This window comes from Enhydra lutris, unplaced genomic scaffold, assembly GCF_002288905.1.
Source record: "Enhydra lutris kenyoni isolate GAN:26980312 unplaced genomic scaffold, ASM228890v2 scaffoldscaffold45, whole genome shotgun sequence".
Lineage (NCBI taxonomy): Eukaryota > Metazoa > Chordata > Mammalia > Carnivora > Mustelidae > Enhydra > Enhydra lutris.
This window is the reverse complement of record NW_019154129.1, coordinates 14,720,383-14,737,697: the sequence shown is the minus strand read 5'-3', so window position 1 is coordinate 14,737,697 and position 17,315 is coordinate 14,720,383. Positions and strand designations below refer to the sequence as shown.

Genomic DNA, 17,315 nt, shown 5'->3' with positions numbered 1-17,315 from the left:
CCCCCCCCGCCCTGCCCCCGGCCCTGCTTTGGATTCCGGCGCCCAACAGAACTGTGCCCAGCTCTGCCGGCCTCCCCACCCCTCACCCGCACCGCGGGCCTGCCCGCTCAGGAGGAAACACTCTTCCAACAAAGGTTTTAGGGGCTCCTGTGGGTCCCATCCAGGGAGGAGGTGAGCACGCCGAGTGGCCCCCCGGCCAGAGCCCACCCCCCCCAAAACCACTCTGAAGAGAAAGAAGCCGGCAGAGCAGAGCGCGGGACACGGGGCCGTGGTCCTCCGTGGGGCTGTAGAGAAAGACCCCTCGCCAGGGCAGCCAGGGAGCCCCCCGTGGCACCGGCAGCCCCTGCACCAGACGGCTGCGGGGACAACGGACAGATAGAGTCCCTCAGGCAGACACGGCTCAGCTGGGGCCCACAGGGCCCCTTCCTTCTGGTGGGCTCCCCCAGCCCGTGCTTCTCCGGCCTTTCTTTACAGCCAGGACCCCCCCCCCCCACACACACACACGCCCACTCGCCGGCCAACTCCTCCCTAAGACCCAGCAGCACAGGCCACCTGCATCCTGGGGCCACCCAAACCGAGCACCACAGGAGGCGGCTTCCAACCGTGCCCCACGAATCTGCCCCATGAATCCGCCCCACGAGTCCTTCTCTTGGGAGAGAAGGTGAGACCAAGGTCCACAGGGCCAGCTTCCTCCCATGGCTCCAGGGCAGGCTCAGTCCTGCTGGTGTTGCTGGCAAGCCCTGGCAGTCTTGGGCCAGCGGACACCCCTCCACGTCTGGGCCAAATTGTCACCTTCTTAGACACATCGCACTGGGTTAGGGCCCGTGCACATGACCTCGTTTTACCTTGACTACATCTGCAAGGCCTGTTTCCAAATAAAATCCCGTTCTCAGGGGTTAGAACTGAGAGCTACCTTCTGAGGACACATAATTCAACCCACCATAATGGGGGCCAAGGACAGACACCTCCCACAGACCAAAGGCCCAGAACTCCTGGGACCCTCCTCGAACAGAACTATGAACTGCCCAGAGGGTCCACCTGCTCCTGGGCAAGACGCCGCTGACCCTGACGCCCCTCACCCATGCCCACCCTTCGCTGACCACCCCCCCTGGACATCCTGTCCCCACCTCACCCCAAACTACTGCCAAGCCTCGCCCTCCAGCCTTGCACCCACCCTTCCCTGCTCCGGGAAAAGGCAGCACCCTCCCCCCAGTGCCACCTTGCCCTCCCCTCCCCGGACCCCCTTCTCAACCCTCCCACCCTCTCTGGGGGGCCTGGGGAGGCCCAGTGGCCCCTCCACTGCCTGCTCCACGGTCACCCACTCCCTTCAGCAGCCCCAACCCTGAGATGCCGACATCCCCCCCACGCAGACACTCTGCCTCCTCCTACCAGGGAGAGGCCCACTGCCCCATCAGCAGCTTCCCAAACTCTGGGGACACAGGGCCACCCCTGCTGGTGCCCCAGGGCTCACGTGCTCAGCAGGGCCCCAGGAGGAGCTCTCGGCCCCTCCATCCTCCTGGAACCGGCACAACTGAGGGCCCTAAACTCCAGTGGTCTCTGTGGGCTGCACCTTATGCCCCACCACGCTGTCCCACAAGGGGCCTTTCTAAAATGCCAATCCTGGCACATCAAGAGTCCTACCTCCGGTGAAGACTGTGCCCCTTGGCATGCTCGTGGCTGCCCCCACCGTGGCTCTTCCTCTGGGACTTAGGACACTGGACACTGCTGTAGGCTGCAGGGTGGCCAGACCTTCCATCGGCTCCCCTCGTCCTGCGAGAACTTCTGCTCAGCCTCCCAAACCTTCATTTTGCATGTCTGCCTGGACCCCCTGCAAACTCACGTGCTGAAAGGCAGCTCCGCCCCCCCACCTGCCCTGCCCCCCACCTCTCTGAGCTCTGCACTGTGGCCACAAGGATGGAAGCCCAAACCCACCCTTCTGGTGCAGGCCTGGGGTCCCAAGCCTCTGTCCCGGACATGCAGGTCAGCCAGGCCTGATGACGGGGCCTCAACCTTCAGCACCAGGTTAGGTGTGGCATGCTTTAACCCAACAAAGTTCTAGAAACACTTTCTGCATAACAAAAGCACAAATGAACTGACCGTGGGGGAGAAGAAGCTGAACCAAGAGCCTTTCCTCACCTGTTAAAGATTTATCTTCTCACAGTCCCCCACCCCCACCCCATGACTCAGCAGAGAGGCCCCCCTCCCCCAGCCTCAGGAGCAGAAGGGGCAGAGAGGGGTCCCCGGCCTGGGACATCACAGCCAGCTTGCTGTCTGGGGCGCACCGGCTGCTCATCTCAGAGCAAGACCCGTGCCTGCTCCACATCACTGCTCTGGGTCAGACCCAAGTCCTCTGGGATGTTCTCTCAAAGGAAAGCTGAAAAAAAGTCTTTTTAAAAAGACTTGAACGCTTAAAATCTAAAGCTAAATTACGTAAGCTGTGCCATCGGACCCAGAACCGCCTTGCCCAACCACCAGGAACCACCCAGACGTTCGTGAGAAATCAGCGGAGAGCTGCTGAGTAACGGCCCTGGCAATCCCCGGATCCTGACGTGACACAGCACATTCAGGAGGCCACGCGGTCCTTCAGGGTCAAGGGACACACAGGGACAACGCGCACAGTGCACAGAATTAAAGACCAGCATGGGGCAGCCCTGACGCAGGGGTGCTCCCCACCCAGGGCCGGACGCCCCCCAGCAGACCGTCCTCCCCTAAGACAGCATGGAGAGGCACCCGGCAAACCCGCTCACCCACCGGCCTGAATTTCCAACAGTGCAGGTGACGATCCCCGGCAGGACCAGGCAGGAATCCCGTCGTCACTAGGAGCCAAAGCACCTCCGCTAGGTGATGCAGGCCCTCCTGGAGAAGCCCCGAGGCTCGCGCCCACGCAGGGAACCCGCGGGCGCCTCTGCAGAGCAGGTTCCCAAAAAGGGTCTGTTTGCATTCACACCACTGACAGCCTCTAAGGGAGCTGGTATTGACCCCTGGGTGCCACCCCTAGCTGGGCACAGACGCTACGACAACGGGTACGAGCAGCACCTGGAGGCGAGGGGAGGTGCACCTGGGAAGGAGGAAGGGGATGGGGGGGGTGGGAGACACACTTCACCTGGGAGAGGGGGCTCGGTGCACGGGGTAGCGCACCTGGGGAGGAGGCCCACCGGGGAGCTGGAAGCAGCAGGGAGGTGGGAGACGCACCTCACCTGGGGAGGTGGGCACGTGGGGACATGGCGCACCTGGGGAGGAAGCGCAACCCGGGAGGGGTGTTTGCGCTCCTGGCGGGAAGGCGCGTCGAGACGGAGTTGGCTCTCACCTCGCCCGGGGTGCACAGCTAGTTCCGCATAATGACGACCCACACCCAGACGGCGCGGGGCTGCGATGCTGACTCACCGTCCACCGCGCCGCCGCCGCCGCCGATTCAAACGCAGCCCGCGCCCCGCCCGCCCTGCGTCGGGCCCGCCCCCGAGTGACGCAACCCTTCGGCCCGCCCCTGGGTGACGTAACCCTGAGACCAGCCCCACCCACCCCGTGCCGGCCCCACCCCCCGAACAACGCAACCCTCCTACTCACCCCGCGCCAGCCCCGCCCCCGGTGACGCAACCCTTAGATCTGCGTCGGCCCCGGCCCCGCCCCTGGTGACCAAACCCTTCGGCCCGCGCCGGCCCCGCCCCCGCCGCACCTGTCGGGGCGCCGCGGGCAGGTGCTCGTAGGCGGGCCCCGCCAGCCCGAGTCCTCGGAGCCCCCAGTTCCTTGCCGCCCTGTATGTGGGTCCCCAGAGGGGCGCGCACCTCCTGACACCGGCACCTCGAGGCGGTGTGCCCAAAGCCCACGTCCAGGTGCCCGAAGGGGCTTGGCCTGGCAGGGCCGCTTTTGTTCAGGTGAAGGACCTTCCCTCCCGTCCAGACACGCTCAGATGTAAACGAGCACACCACGGAGCACGCCACGGCCCCGGGCCCGGACCCCTGCCCGGACCCCTGCCCTCGAGGTCGCTGCGAGCCAGCTGACCACAGCCCCCGCGGCCAGGCCCCCCGTCCCCTCCATATTCCACCTGGTCTCTGGATGAAGGCTCCCCCACCCTGACTCTCGGCCACTTCCGGCAACGCGCTCCGTCAGGACTATTTCGGGGTCACTGTTTTAATCGGAAACCCGCTGGTATGAAGGGGAAGGCAAAGGAAAGGAAATCCGCCAAGTGCCCTGAAGTGATTCCACTAAAGCCACCAGTCGCACGGTTAGTCTGCAAACAGCATCTACTCACGAGCGCTTACTCCTTCCCCGTGGGCAGAGCACCGTAAGGCCAGAACCCGAGCCACACCAGCCTACGTGAGGCCACCGCGGCGTCTGCACCCGCCAGCCCCAGTAGGTAGGGCAGGCTCTTGCCAGGCACCCCGCTGCCTGGGGTTCCTCAGCAGCAGGAAGGCTGCTGGCGAGGGCCCTCCTGGGACCAGAGGGTAGCTCTGAGGACTCCTAACTGGGCCCGTAGACTGGGTATGACAACCCGTGATGATCTCCAGAGAAAAGGACGGTGATGATCTCCAGAGAAAACAAGGACAGCAGCAGCTCCTGATTCTAACAGCAGTGGCACGGAAAACGTACTCTGTCGGCAGGCAATGCTCCCTCTGGGCAGCTGGTTCAGGGAACACTTAGGTGAGCGGAAGAAGGACCTGCAAACGCTCCGTGACACAAACAGGCCGAGGACCCCGACAGAAGGGTGACAGCTGGGGACACTGAGAAGACGAGGATTCCCCCGGGGATTGCCACACTGCCGCGAGGCTGCTCTCGAGGTGCAGGTGCCCCAGCTCTGTCCGTTTGGGGGTCTGGGGGCAGAGCTGAATGTGGCCTCGCCCGCTTAGGGCAGGGATTTTCTTCCCTGTCTAGGAGTCTCCAATTTTACTATGACTACCTGTGAATTGGGAGAATAAGCTTTTTTTTTTTTTTAAAAACCTCTGTGTTTTACACATAAAACCCAAAACAGTAAAATCAAACATGCCATTCAGAGCAGCAGCTTCCTGGCTCCTTTCCAGCTGGAAACAAAGGCGTCCAGCACGCACCAGTGCGTGTGCCCAACCCGGGCTCGCGTCTTTAACCACACGTGTCCGGCAGCCAAGCGCCTCAGTCCAGCATTCTCTAGGGGAGCCGCTTAGAGACACACGATACAGACGGCGCTCCTTGCACAACTAACCACTCAGCCCCCAAGTGCGGCAGGGGACCTGCTCAGTGGCCAGACAGCTCGCACACGAGCCCCCCACCCCCCGCCTCCGAGTCTCTGCCGGCACGTGCGACTTGGCTGAGTTCTCCAGCCCACTGGCCACATCGAGTCCACATCAAACCAAAGACCTCTGTGGTTCAAGAGAGACACCTCGTTCCACCCCCATTCCAGGTCAAGCCAAAACACACGTGTGGTTGGTTTTGCTTATAAGAAAATAGACGCAGAACCCACCCATGAAGGAGGTAAGTCTTGAAGCAACGCGCCAGTCTAAGGGAAAACCCGAGGGAGAGCCGTTGGCAGTTCTCACAGCCACGTGGACAGGATTTCCAGAAAAGCCCAGAGCATGGAAGCAGGAGTCACAAGTTTTGAATCCACCAAGGAAAGAAGGTCAGGGCTCGGGGGGAAAACTGGTGGGGGGATGGGGCAGCTGCATCAGGGGTCCCCTCTCTGCCCCCCAGCTTCCCCTCCTGGGGAGCAAGGCCAGCTCGACTCCAGAAGATTCTTCAGCAGAGGAAGCAGCTCTGAGGCGGAGCCCATGCAGGAATGCCAGGGCTGTGCGGCAAGACACGCCCGGCCACAGAAGGTCTCCCCGTTGTAGATGAGTGACCCTTTAAAGACCCTCCTGAGAATGAGCATGGGGCGGGGAGGCCAGCCTGAGCCAGCGACGCGGACACGCCCCGGGGTGGGCCACGACGCAGGAGCAGGACTGCGTTCACCTGTCCGGGGTCCCTCACATCAGCAGGAGGTACCACAGGGCTCCGTGGCCCCTTCAAGTCCAGGATTTGCCATCTGCATAGCCGCTGGAAAGATACTCTCCTCCCCGTCCTGGGCTGGCGTGACCGGGGTGCCCGAGTTTAAGGGGGTGGAAAGCAACGCGCACACACCCCCGGGCCACCAGCCACGGACGTTTACCTCTGGGTAGGAGCGTACCATCCCCGGGCTGGCCATCTGGCGTCCAAGTGGTGCCCTCACACGGGTATACAGGGGCCTTCCCGCTCCCCTCCAGTCCCCAAGAGAGCAGGTGAAAAAGAAAGGGTGCGCTCCAGGACTCCTAGTGCAGAGGACGGACGGCACTGGAGCTAACTGGGCTGACCTCTCACCAGAGCGACTTCCCTGTGGTGCCCACAGCCACACCGTCCCGGCCAACCCTGGGACAGAGAACACAGCAAGAGCCACGAACAGAGCCCCTGCCGAGTCTCCCTTTCCCAGGACAGAGATGGGGGCTCGGGTCAGGCCAGCCGTGCGAGCCCTCCGCAGCTGTGGCCACACATGGGACCACCCAGACGTGGTCCTGGGGTGGGGGGGCTGCCTAGCACGGCAAGGTCACCCTCTCCCCCCGCTCCACACCCCTCCTCTCCCCTGCTCTTAGGACAACCCTCTCCCTCTGGCTGGACTCCAATCACCTGGGTCATCAGTCCCCAGACCCTCAAGGACTCCCAGCAGCTAAGGACCACTCAGCCACGCCACCGCCTTCGGCCGGCCTCATCCCCACACCCTCCGCTCTCGTCTTAGGGCCAGGAGGCTGCTGCTAGGGGGCGTGTTTCTACATCACAGACAGTACAGCCACCGGCCAGGTGCCCAATACACAGTGGCTTTTCTACAACAAGGAGCCTTCTGCCACGTGTCCTGACACAGACCCCTGAAAAGATACAACGTGAGTGCGAAGAGAAGTCAGGAAACCAGGGAAGTATCAGACTTACCTGGGGCGGGCTCGGAAGCACCACCGGGGAGCTCGGGCGGGTGGACGCAGGCCGGGAGGGTGGGCAGGGCGGTCGGGGAGGAGCTGCCGGAGCCGGTGCTGGACCCCACGCCAGGGGCGAGTGGGTGAGCCACTGCGGACACGGACAGGTGGTTCTGCGCGGAGACACAGAAACAAGATGAGTAGACGGGCGCGGGGAGCGGCCACGTGACTGCTCCATGACGGAGGCCACGGGAGGGGGGCGCGGGGACAGTCACAGACGGGACGGTCGGCTAACATCCAACTCCACAGCAAATATAACGCAGTGCGACTCCTCCAAATGTTTCAGAAGGTCTTTAACTGCCTAGTTGGTTGTGACGACAGGAGAGGCGGTCACTGGCTGCCGATCACCCAGGGACGGGCACAAATGCATCCAAAAAGTGTCCTATTTAATGGCCTTTTCTGCAGAAACTGTTTCAAGAGCAGATACACGGCAGTAAACAAAAAAATCCACCAAAAGGCATCAGCAGAGAACCAACACCGCTTCTGAAAACAGAAAAATAATCTCATGACCCAAGAAGGGTAAAGAGCAGAGGGCGAGGCGCGCGACGTCACTCGGTAGCCACAGATCAGGACAAGTGCGGTCCAGGAGCCCGGCCGGCAGCGCGGGCGGCACACCAACGACCCACAGGACCAGGACAAGGGGCAAGCCAGGGCTCGGGGCCCTGCAGGTGGCACCCCAGTCACCGTGCTGTCGGGGACCGGTAGCCACACGGAAGGGAAATGTGTGGTGTCTGGTTTTTGCTTCAAAACGAGACAGAACTTAGCTTCGGGCAGGGGCCGTGCCAGCCCAGGCCGGGATGGCTTTACTACTTGGTCGGCCCCAGTTACGTTTTCCACGATGACGAAGACAACGATGACAGGAACAGAAAGAACACGTGCTTCACGAGGGGACAGCCAGCCTGCACAGACGGCTCCTCTGAGTGTTTCCCGGACGGCTGGCTGCGTTCAGCCCCCGGTGCAGACACCAGCCGTGAGCACGGGGGACACTGTGACAGCCCCTGCCACACGTGTGACATGAGCCTGAACCACCCAAGTCTGGAGAGCAAGGTCCCCGGGCTCCCCGGGCTCAGGCTCCCGCTCCGTCCCCAGCTGAGGCAGGAGGCAGGGCAAGCAGCCCCCCGTCCCCCCACACGCTGAGCCCAGCCAGAAGCCGCTGGCCTGAGGCTCCTGCTGTGGCTTCCCCCACCCAGAGTCACAGTGCAAAGACGTGTTCCTGGCAGACATCAGGTGACACTCAATCCTGAAACCTGAGGACGCCCTCACTCGTGTCTGCCTGGGGCTATAGCGAGGGAAGGTCCGGCGCCGGCAGGCACACAGGTGTCCAGAGGCAAGTGAGGGGGCAAGTGAGGGGTCCCCAGAGGACCGCCAGGCCAGCCTCCGACCACGCGGCCTTCAAACTGGGGGTCCCAGGGAAGTGCTGGGAGCCACTCGAGTGACCTGGGAAGCCCCAGCGGGGCACCTGCTGTCCCGGAGGCTGGCTCTGGACGGGATGGAGGGCGTCTCCGGGTACAGGTGGGCGGGAGCCTGAGGAGGAGCCTGGCGGCGTGGTCCCGGCTGCTGGCGGACATGAGGATGCGCTGGGGGCTGGGGGCCAGCGCGTGCCCCGGGGTGTCTGGGCTGGTGGGTGCCTGGGTCCCCCGGTGAACCGGCTGTTATCGCCGACGCGTCCAGCTTCAGATTCTTAATGAACATCTTACAGTTTTGATTCCCTTGCAACATCACAAAGTAACTAAGTTGCATTTTCACTTCCAGTCCCTTTCTGCTGCTGTCACAGCTCCTAAGACGAGAACGAACCTTCACGACTCGGTCCGGCCACGATGCAGAGCCCTCTGGGGGCAGCCGCAGACCAGGCCGGAGGGAAGCCGGGTGCGCCGCCTGCAAAGGACTTAGGAACAGAGCCCACAGCACAGACCACGATGAGAGGCGATATGCGTGCCCACAGGGGCACGTCGGCGGCCACACGGCACCCCAGGCCTTCCAAGCACGGATGGCGACAGAGAAAGATCAGTGTTCCGGGTGCTGAGAGCAGCCAGCATTCGCAGGGAACCACGTCCTCACAGGAAGCGGAAATCGCAGACAGCGCCGGACGCAGGGGAGAGCGCCAGGCGAGATGGAGGGCCCGGCCCTGCCCACAAAGGGAGGAGAACTTGGGGACCTCGAGGGCGGCTGGGGCTGTGGCTGACGCAGCCCCGTGGTGGGCTCTGTTCAGGCAGCCCCAAGACACACGCAGACGGGCTGCGAAGGTCACCCCCTGCTCCCTGTGAGGACAATGCCGGGGGCTTCTGTTGTTTCCAAAGTGCAACAGCAGCATTTTCTGAACATTTGAATGAAAGACGGAGGCACAGGCCAGTTTGGGAAGAAGGCAAGTGGAAACACAAGGACACCACAGACGGACAGCGGCCGGAGAGGTCTGTGGGAGCCTCAGCAGCCAGGGCCGCCCCCTGCAGTACCTGCTTGCCGTCCCGCTCGCTGGCCCGGTGGCTGCCCTCGGCAGGGGACTCTCTCCGCTTTGCCTGCAACAGAAGGAGGCAGTGGTGGGCTCCAGGCACAGAGACCCCCAAGCCTCACTCACGCGCACGAGGCCGAGCCCAGATGGCTCAGGAGACAGCAAAGGTGTTCATGTCGCTACACTCCCTCGGGTCTGAATCTGTCTCTCCCACCTGCTCCCTGACCTCCGACCTCCGGGCTGGTCCTGGCGGGGGGGCGGGGGGGGGCAGGAAGGAGGGAGCTCTGTACCGCAGCCCCCACTCCCCAAGCCCACCAGCAATCAGGCTCAAACTGGAAGCAGAGAGCTCTTCCACTAAAACTGCAGAAAGCCGGGAAGGCGGGGTAAGCTTCCTTCATGAAGGCACGCCCTCCCCTCTCCCACGTCAGCACCTTGTTCACAGAACAGGCCTCACTAAATAACCCTGGCCTGACGTTACTTCCCCCGTACGTTTACCTCCCACAGTTCACCACCCTGGAAACAGAAACCCCGTTGCTTTCGTCTTGCCGCTCCTGAACGGTTCACTGCTCGTTGTTAAAAGGGTGTGAAGCTGCCACATCTAACTGCTTCTCTATGAAGACTTCTAAATGGATACACAATAACCCTTTCCTCCTTTTATCAGTTTAATTTGCAGGGGCCCGGTCTTGAACCGAAGAGGGTAGTGGGAAATGTTTTTTTCTCCCCTACACATACAGAAACCCTGACTGACAAGCCACCTGCCAGGCCCGCTGTGCCCGACGAAGGCTGTGCTCAGAGCTCAGCATCGGCTCTGCCCAGATCAGCATCAACACAAGAACTGTGGACCAAAATGTCCTTCAGATCAATGGAATATTCTGATTTTTATGACTCATTTTACAATGCGTGAATTCACAGCGGTGGCTCAGGGCATCCTGGCCTTTCTTCCTTTTTCTGGCTTCTGGAATCACAAAAGAACCCAGAGTGATCCCCAGGGGGCGAGGCGGGGAAGGTGTCCAGAGAAGTGCTGACCAGGGCCCCTCCTTTTGCAGGGCAATGGGCCACGGGTTCAAGCCAGATACTTCTGGATCCCCTGCAGCTCTCTTGTCCAGAAGTGACCTCCTCCCTGCAGAGCGGGCTGAGGGCTTCCAAAGTCACTGACCAAAGACCTATCTATGCTTCCAGGCTAAGTGACACTGAGGAAAGTAAGGTTACCCCGAAACCATTGTGCTTGCCTTCAGAACAGGACTCCCTGCAGGCAACCTCACCCCTTCTTCCAGGCCTGGACACCCCACACCACACTCCTGCGACACCCAGTGTCAGCTGTCCCCATGCCAGTCCGATTCCAACACCCTCTGCCGGGGGTCAGACTGTCACCTGTGTTTCTGAGCGGCCGCTGTCAATCAGGACGCACACAACTCCCCTCGGGCCTGGCCACCTTCTGAAAGAGCTCATGGGCTTCAGGAAGCACTTACTTACATTGATTTATTGTGTAACGAACGCCAGGGCAAAGAGCGCAGCCAGCCAGAGTCGCAGCGGCTGAGGTCCGCGAGTCCCACGTGCGGGCTGGGGCGGCCTTCCCAGCACGGAGATGCTCCCCACCCCGGACTTGGGGGATTTTCACAGAAGTTCGTCCCATTAACTCCATCCCCAGCCCCTTCCCGCCCCCCGGGCCACATGGGCTGGCGCAGAAAGTTCTGAGTTTCTAACCGTGGCTTGGCCTTCCCGGTGACCAGCCCCCTCCAGGAGTGCTGAGGAGCCCACCCAGAGACACCACCTCAAAAAAAAAACCAGTTTTATCACCCAGGAAATTACAAGGGTCTCAGGAGCTGTTGTCAGGAACAACATACAGGTTTTCTAAGATCTCACAGGCTGACCCGGCGGACGAGCGCCAGCACACGGCGTGTTCCGGGCAGACAGGGCGGGTCTGCGGCCCACACTCGGGCCGGGGGCGTGCCGGGGAGACGCGCCTTCCCACCCCGCATGTGAATGAGGGAGTCCAACCCTGGAGTCCTTGAACCCAGCACCACGTCTACACACAGTGAGACCCCAGCTGTCCTCAGGTGTGCCCGACACGGGGACACGGCCTGAGTGAATCTGACGGTGCCCCAGAGCCGCATGGTCTTCGTGCCGAACCTCCACTGGCACAGACCTGCTCACGGTGCAAACGCAGCAGCGGGAGACACACAGAGCACGAGCCAAGGTTTGGGGTTTGACGTCGACCCTTACAGACGACGGTACTTGGGAGTGAGGCAGACCGAGGAGTGGTCCCTGCACAGCGCCCACCCCGGCGTGATCTCGTCCAGACCTGGTGCCTGGTGGTGGCCAGGCCGGTGACGCCCCCAACTTGGCCCTCCCGGAGGGGCCACTACAGCAGGAGACCTCAGGAAGGTCTGGGCCAGTGTGCCCCGGGGCCGCCACCAAGATGGTCCACGCGGGGGTCCGGACGTCAGAGCCGGCCCACAGGAGCATGCTGCCCTGCTTGTGTTTTACTTTAACAGACACAAACTCACAGGAGCACAAGCCTCCCACAGCAGAGGGCTCTGCGGCACTTGGCACGGTCACGAGGCTGTGTGACCACAGACCACCACACTTCAGACGTCCGTCCCCCCAGGAGCTCGCCCATGGCCAGGCACCCATTCTGCCCGCAGCGGGTCCACTTTTTAAATTGCCAAATAATTTAGGAAAAAAACATAAAAGACGTTTGCACCAGGCCGTGTCCTCACCAGGCCGTGTGCGCCGGGTGTGGTCTCACTGCTCCCGCACCGTCCCCCGAGGAGCCCAGGGCTTCCATCAGGCATGCTGCCTCCCTGGGTACAAACCGCCCCCCACAACAGGCTCCATGCAGCCCAGATCCTCAGGGAGGCCCAGCCAGAAGCCGTCTGACCACCACCTAAGCCCACAACTGCCATGGCCCTGGGAACCACCAACAAGAGGAGAGAGGAAGGGTTTCCTGCCGTGTCCAGTGAGGCTACGGGCCCACTGGTGGTCCAGAATGCTCTCCGCTCAGTCTGCCAGGGGCCACCTAGCTGGGCATGCAGAGGGACTGGACACGAAGAGGGTCAATGGCACGGAGGGGGGGGCCTCTGTTCGGTGGCCATGGGAGTGGGCATGAGGGGGAATCACGCTAGACCCCCCCAGTGCTTCTAAGCCAGGACGGTGGGGACGCAGCAGGCGCACGACTGTCCTGGGCTCTAGGCTCAGACACCAGTGCCCACGGGCAGAGGCCGCTCCATGCCGGCTCACCAGGAGCGCAGCCACGGCCGGGCAGCCCCCGGCGCAGGACACAGAGGGACGCAGGATGGCTTGCGACTGGGTGTCTCAGTGGCCAGGCTCCTTGCAAGGGAGTTCCATGAAAAGCACCCAGTGGGAAGGTGGGTGGGAGATGCCTGGACGCTTCCCGTTTCCTCAGACAGGGGCACTTTCTGGGGACCCCTGACAGCCAGCTGCCCCCGTCCTGCAGGAGGGGCAACTCTCGCACCCCCGCAAGTGTCCAGGGGGAGCAGCCAGAAGGAGCCCCCGCCCCACAGGCGCGAGGGTCCCGACTCTCCGCGCCTTTAGCAAAACCGCAGCACCAGCCCAGGCCCAGCTAGCCAGGGGCCTCCTGCCCTGCCTGGTCACTGCCCCTCCCACCACGCTGCCCACCCACGAGGGGTCCCGCCCAGACTCGGAGCCCCTTCCTGATGCCCAGCCCAACGCCGCATTTCCCGTGTGGTCGGAGTGCATGTGTCCGGCGAGGCTGGGTCAGCCCACCCAGGCCGGAAGCCGACCAGACTCGCACGGACTTCTAGAAGGAGCCGCCGACCCCACATGCAGACCCCGTCCATCCATGTCCCTAAACGCCATGAGGCCTGGGGTGCCCTCCCCAGGACCCTGTCCACTTACGTGTGCAGGCCGGCCGCTGCTGGCCGCGGAGCCGCTGGCGGGGGCGGGTGCTGGGTCTCGGCAGCCCCCGCCGTTGGCCGTCCCGAGGCTCTCTGCAAGGAAGGGGGGGGCGGGCCGTGAGCCCCCACAGGCTGGAAACAGAGCCAGTGCAGGGTGGCCGGGTCCCGGGAGCCCCCACGCGAGGGAGGGAGGGAGGCCTGGTGACCACAGTCCTCCCAAGTGACGGGAGCGCCACGAAACGGACAAGGAATTTCTACGAGACCAGCCACCCTCCCCATTAGCATAAAAAGCAGACGGAAAGCCAGAGAGTACAACTGTCCTTACTGGAGCCTGGGCCCCACAGGGCAGGGTGGCCCCTGAGCGGGGCGGGGGACCGGCCCAACGCGGCCCTAGAAGGCCTGTCGTGGGCTGCCGGCTCCCCTCCTGCTCCAGGCGAGCGGGAAGCCCAGTGGGAGGGGAGCCGCGGGCGGCCGCGTCAGGCACTCACTGTCCACGTGCGCGAAGGCGCAGAACGGGCCCCGTGGGCAGTGCCCGGTCTGCCGCATGTCATTGCACTTGGTGGATTTGTAGATCTAAGAGACAAAAGCAAAACAATGAAATCAATAAAACTCAAAAATAAAAGAGGGATGCCCGGGTGGCTTGTCAGTGAGGCACCAGGCTCTTGGCTCCGGCTCGGGCCACGGTCTCAGGGCCCGGACCCCCCAGGAAGCCGGGTGTGCCACGTCGCAGCACAGAGGACCCCGCTCCCAGTGTCCGCAGGGCTTCCTGAGGACGGGTGCGCCGGGGTCCCCTCCCCGCCACAGAGCAGGTCGGACTGTCCTTGAAATCACACGCAGAGTCGACTGACCACTTGGCGTTTTCCGTAAGAGGCCCCGGATTCCGGGCGCGGCATACAGCGGCCACTCAAGAAATGCCCGCGACGTGAACACGGGCGTGAGCTCCACGGCCAGCCCGGAGCCGCCTCACCCAGATCGGAAACGCGCTCGCGGTGCCTACAACACTCGGTGCTGGCCACCAGCTCCCTAGGACCCTCGAGGGACAGACCCCCAGGCCCTCCGCACCCCCACCAGATCCCACCCAACATCCTCGGGAAGCCTTCCCCGGCCTCCCGCCTCCCCTGCCCCATGAATGCCACTCACTCTTCGCTCTCCTTCCCTGGGGCTTCCGGGACCCGGGCCAGAACAGGACCCCCCGCCTGACAGCCAGCACAGGCCACACGGCAGCCCTCCTCCCGGGCCCATCGCCCGGCCTGGGCACTGACAGGTCCCCATTCCCTGCTCTCCGACTTGACTGCTCCAGCCCTGTCCCCGGCGCTCCCCCCCCCCCCCCCCCTCCTGCAAGCGGGCTTGGTTCAGGGCTTGGTTCACAGGGATCGGCACACCCCACCCTCCCCACCCGCCCTCGAGGCCTCGTCCTCCACCCCCAGCCGCCCTGGTCCTCATGCTCTCCCGCTCCCCGAAGGGGCTGATCTGCTGGGGTTTTGTTGGTTTTTTAAAGATTTATTGATTTGGCAGAGAGAGCACAAGCAGGGAGAGAGGCAGGCAGAGGGGGCAGCAGGCTCCCCGCTGAGCAGGAAGCCCAAAGCAGGCCTCGATCCCAGGACCCTGAGACCATGACCTGAGCCGAAGGCAGACGCTTAACCCACTGAGCCACCCGGGCGCTCGGTTTTGTTTGTTTTTTAAAGATTTACTTAACTGTTTGAGAGACAGAGAGCTCGCAAGCAGGGGAGAGGCAGAGAACCTCAAGCAGACTCCCAGGTAAGCGCGGACCCCGACGCAGGTCCAGGCTCACGACCCTGAGCCCAGGATCTGACTGAAGTTAAGAGGCGGCCTCCGGCGGCAGAGCACCCCCCCGCGCCCCCCCCCGCGCCCCACTGGTCTGTTTCTGACACAAACCCGAGCCGTGTCCTGCTCAGCTCAGCGGACTTTGGCCAACTACACCGTTCACAGCTCCTGGGGGTAGGGGGGCAACATCTGAGCCCCTGGAACGTCCTACCTGGGAAGTATGTCCGTTTACCTGGTCATGCGCCACACCAGAGGGTAACAACGTGATTTATGGGGGCAGCTCTGGGCCCCAGGGTCTCAGCTCAGCCTCGGGAGGGCGGGAAACTCAGCCACGGCCACATGACCCCTAATGAAAACCCTAGACACTAAGAGCCAGGGGGGTTTCCCTAGTTGGTGACACATCACCGCTGAGAAAAGTGGGTGCTGGCCAGACGACCCGCTGGAGGACAGAGCGGGGTGCTGGTCCTGCTTCCCAGGGACCCCGCCCCACGCGGATTTCGGCCTGTCTCCAGTCAGTCGTGACCCCTAACCAAGGGCACCACAGCACTGCTGGACTCTGTGAGGCCTTCGAGCAACTCACGGGACCTGTGGGGGAGTACGGGGGACCCCAGACCCAGAGGGAGACCTGTCCTGGCACAGGCTGGGAGGGGCGCCGTGGCTCATGTGTAAGACGGGATCGTACCTCGGGGTGGAACTGCTGCTCCGCGCGGGAATGGCAGTACTGACAGCTGTCCCCGCTGTCACACCTCGCGGGGTCGCCCCACTCGTCACCATGCTTCACGCTGGGACACGGGGTGGACCTGGGGGCACAGGGTGGGGTCACCAGGGACACAAGAGCAGGGATTCTTCCCGCGCCCCGGGCCGTCTGGGTGTCGCGGGGCTCCCCCCACACGCAGGACAGCACACGTGGCCCCAGACACGCTGCCTTCCCACCAGGACACGCAAAAGCGGGCCGAGCGCCGCCCTGACCCAGACGGGGACTCGGGAAGCCTGTTTCTATCTTCCACAAAAGGCAAAGTGAGGCTGAGTCCACGCCCCCCACGGTCACGAGTGGAGCCCATGGGAGCAGCGGCTGGACCCCTGCAGCCCGGGAGCCGGCGGGCCGGGCCGCGCGCATTGAGAACCCGCCCCCGGGCCTCGCTCTCCCTGCACTCGCGGGCAGCGGGACTGCCCTGTCCTTGGATTTACAGGAAGAATCACCCGCAGAAGGAAACGGGTCGTATTATTGTTATTCTCTGTCACACGTGTGGCCTAGACACACGGGAAATTCCCCTCCTCTTCTCCGGTGCGTCTCTGGGGTCACAGGAGTGACTCCGCCTCCGCTGAGGAGCGCCCGCGGCTGCGAATCAGCGCCTCTAGGCCCCGCAGCCCCGAAACGAAGGGGAGGGAGAGCCCCGGCCGGCCCGGGCACACTCAGCGGCGGCGAGTCCCTGCACGGACCTGGCGGAGCTCAGGCCGGGCCGGGCCCCCGCGCCCCAGGGCTCACCGGTACTGGAACCTCCTGGGGTCCCGGCGACGGTCCCGGCTGTTGTGGTAATGCGGGCACGCGTAGCCCTGGCGGCACAGGCGTGGCGGCTTCGGGCACTGCTCCGTCTTGTAGCTGCCCAGCACGAAGTTGGCGTCTGAAAAACAGGGGTCGGCATGGGAACGTGTAAGGAGGAGCAGCCCCAGTCTGGTCGACGGCCCAACACGAGGTGTCCGCCCACGGCCGCGCACGGGAGCGGGGCGCCGACACCCGCCACAGGCTGGTGAACTGAGAACCTGCTGCTCGGGGCGTGGCCAGACTCAGGGGACCAGCGACCGCGGGGTCCCGCCACGGATCTGCTCACTGAAAGGGCGCGGTGGGGGTGGCAGGGACGGGGCTGGCCCAGCGGCTGGGACAGAGTCTCACGCTAGCTCCCGACGGGGCTGCTTGACCCCGAACATTCTGGAAACCCTGCAACGGACACCTGAGCTCTGACATAAACGAAGTACTCTGGGAGGGAAGAGCTCGTCCTCTCTGCTTGCCGGGGCAGGGACACGTGTCCTGCAGCAGCAGGGACGGGAACACGGAGCACAGGGAGTCACAGGATGTGCAGGAACCCCCTGCACCTTCCCATCCGTGGAACCGATCACTGCCCCCCGAACAGGTCTATGTCTTAAACGGTTAATTTCGTGCTCTTTAAAGGGCATCTCAAAGCAAAAACCTGCAAAGTGCCACTGGGGTCATTTAAAAGCAGTGCTGAGAAGACATTCTAGAAACCGTCCTGCTCTCGGGCCGGCTGC

General features: G+C 63.2%; 1 protein-coding gene across 2 annotated transcripts in view; it reads right to left on the bottom strand.

The window, feature by feature from the left end:
- LOC111155973 (unkempt family like zinc finger) overlaps positions 1–17,315 on the bottom strand; it is a 35,040-nt gene that overhangs the window by 5,446 nt on the left and 12,279 nt on the right. For both annotated transcript variants that reach the window (XM_022516468.1, XM_022516469.1), the window contains exons 5-10: positions 16,537–16,672; positions 15,733–15,850; positions 13,754–13,838; positions 13,267–13,358; positions 9,392–9,454; positions 6,901–7,054 (exon numbers count right to left, since the gene is read on the bottom strand). In XM_022516468.1, the coding sequence (XP_022372176.1) occupies positions 6,901–7,054; positions 9,392–9,454; positions 13,267–13,358; positions 13,754–13,838; positions 15,733–15,850; positions 16,537–16,672 (648 nt within the window). The remainder of the gene's footprint in view (positions 1–6,900; positions 7,055–9,391; positions 9,455–13,266; positions 13,359–13,753; positions 13,839–15,732; positions 15,851–16,536; positions 16,673–17,315) is intronic.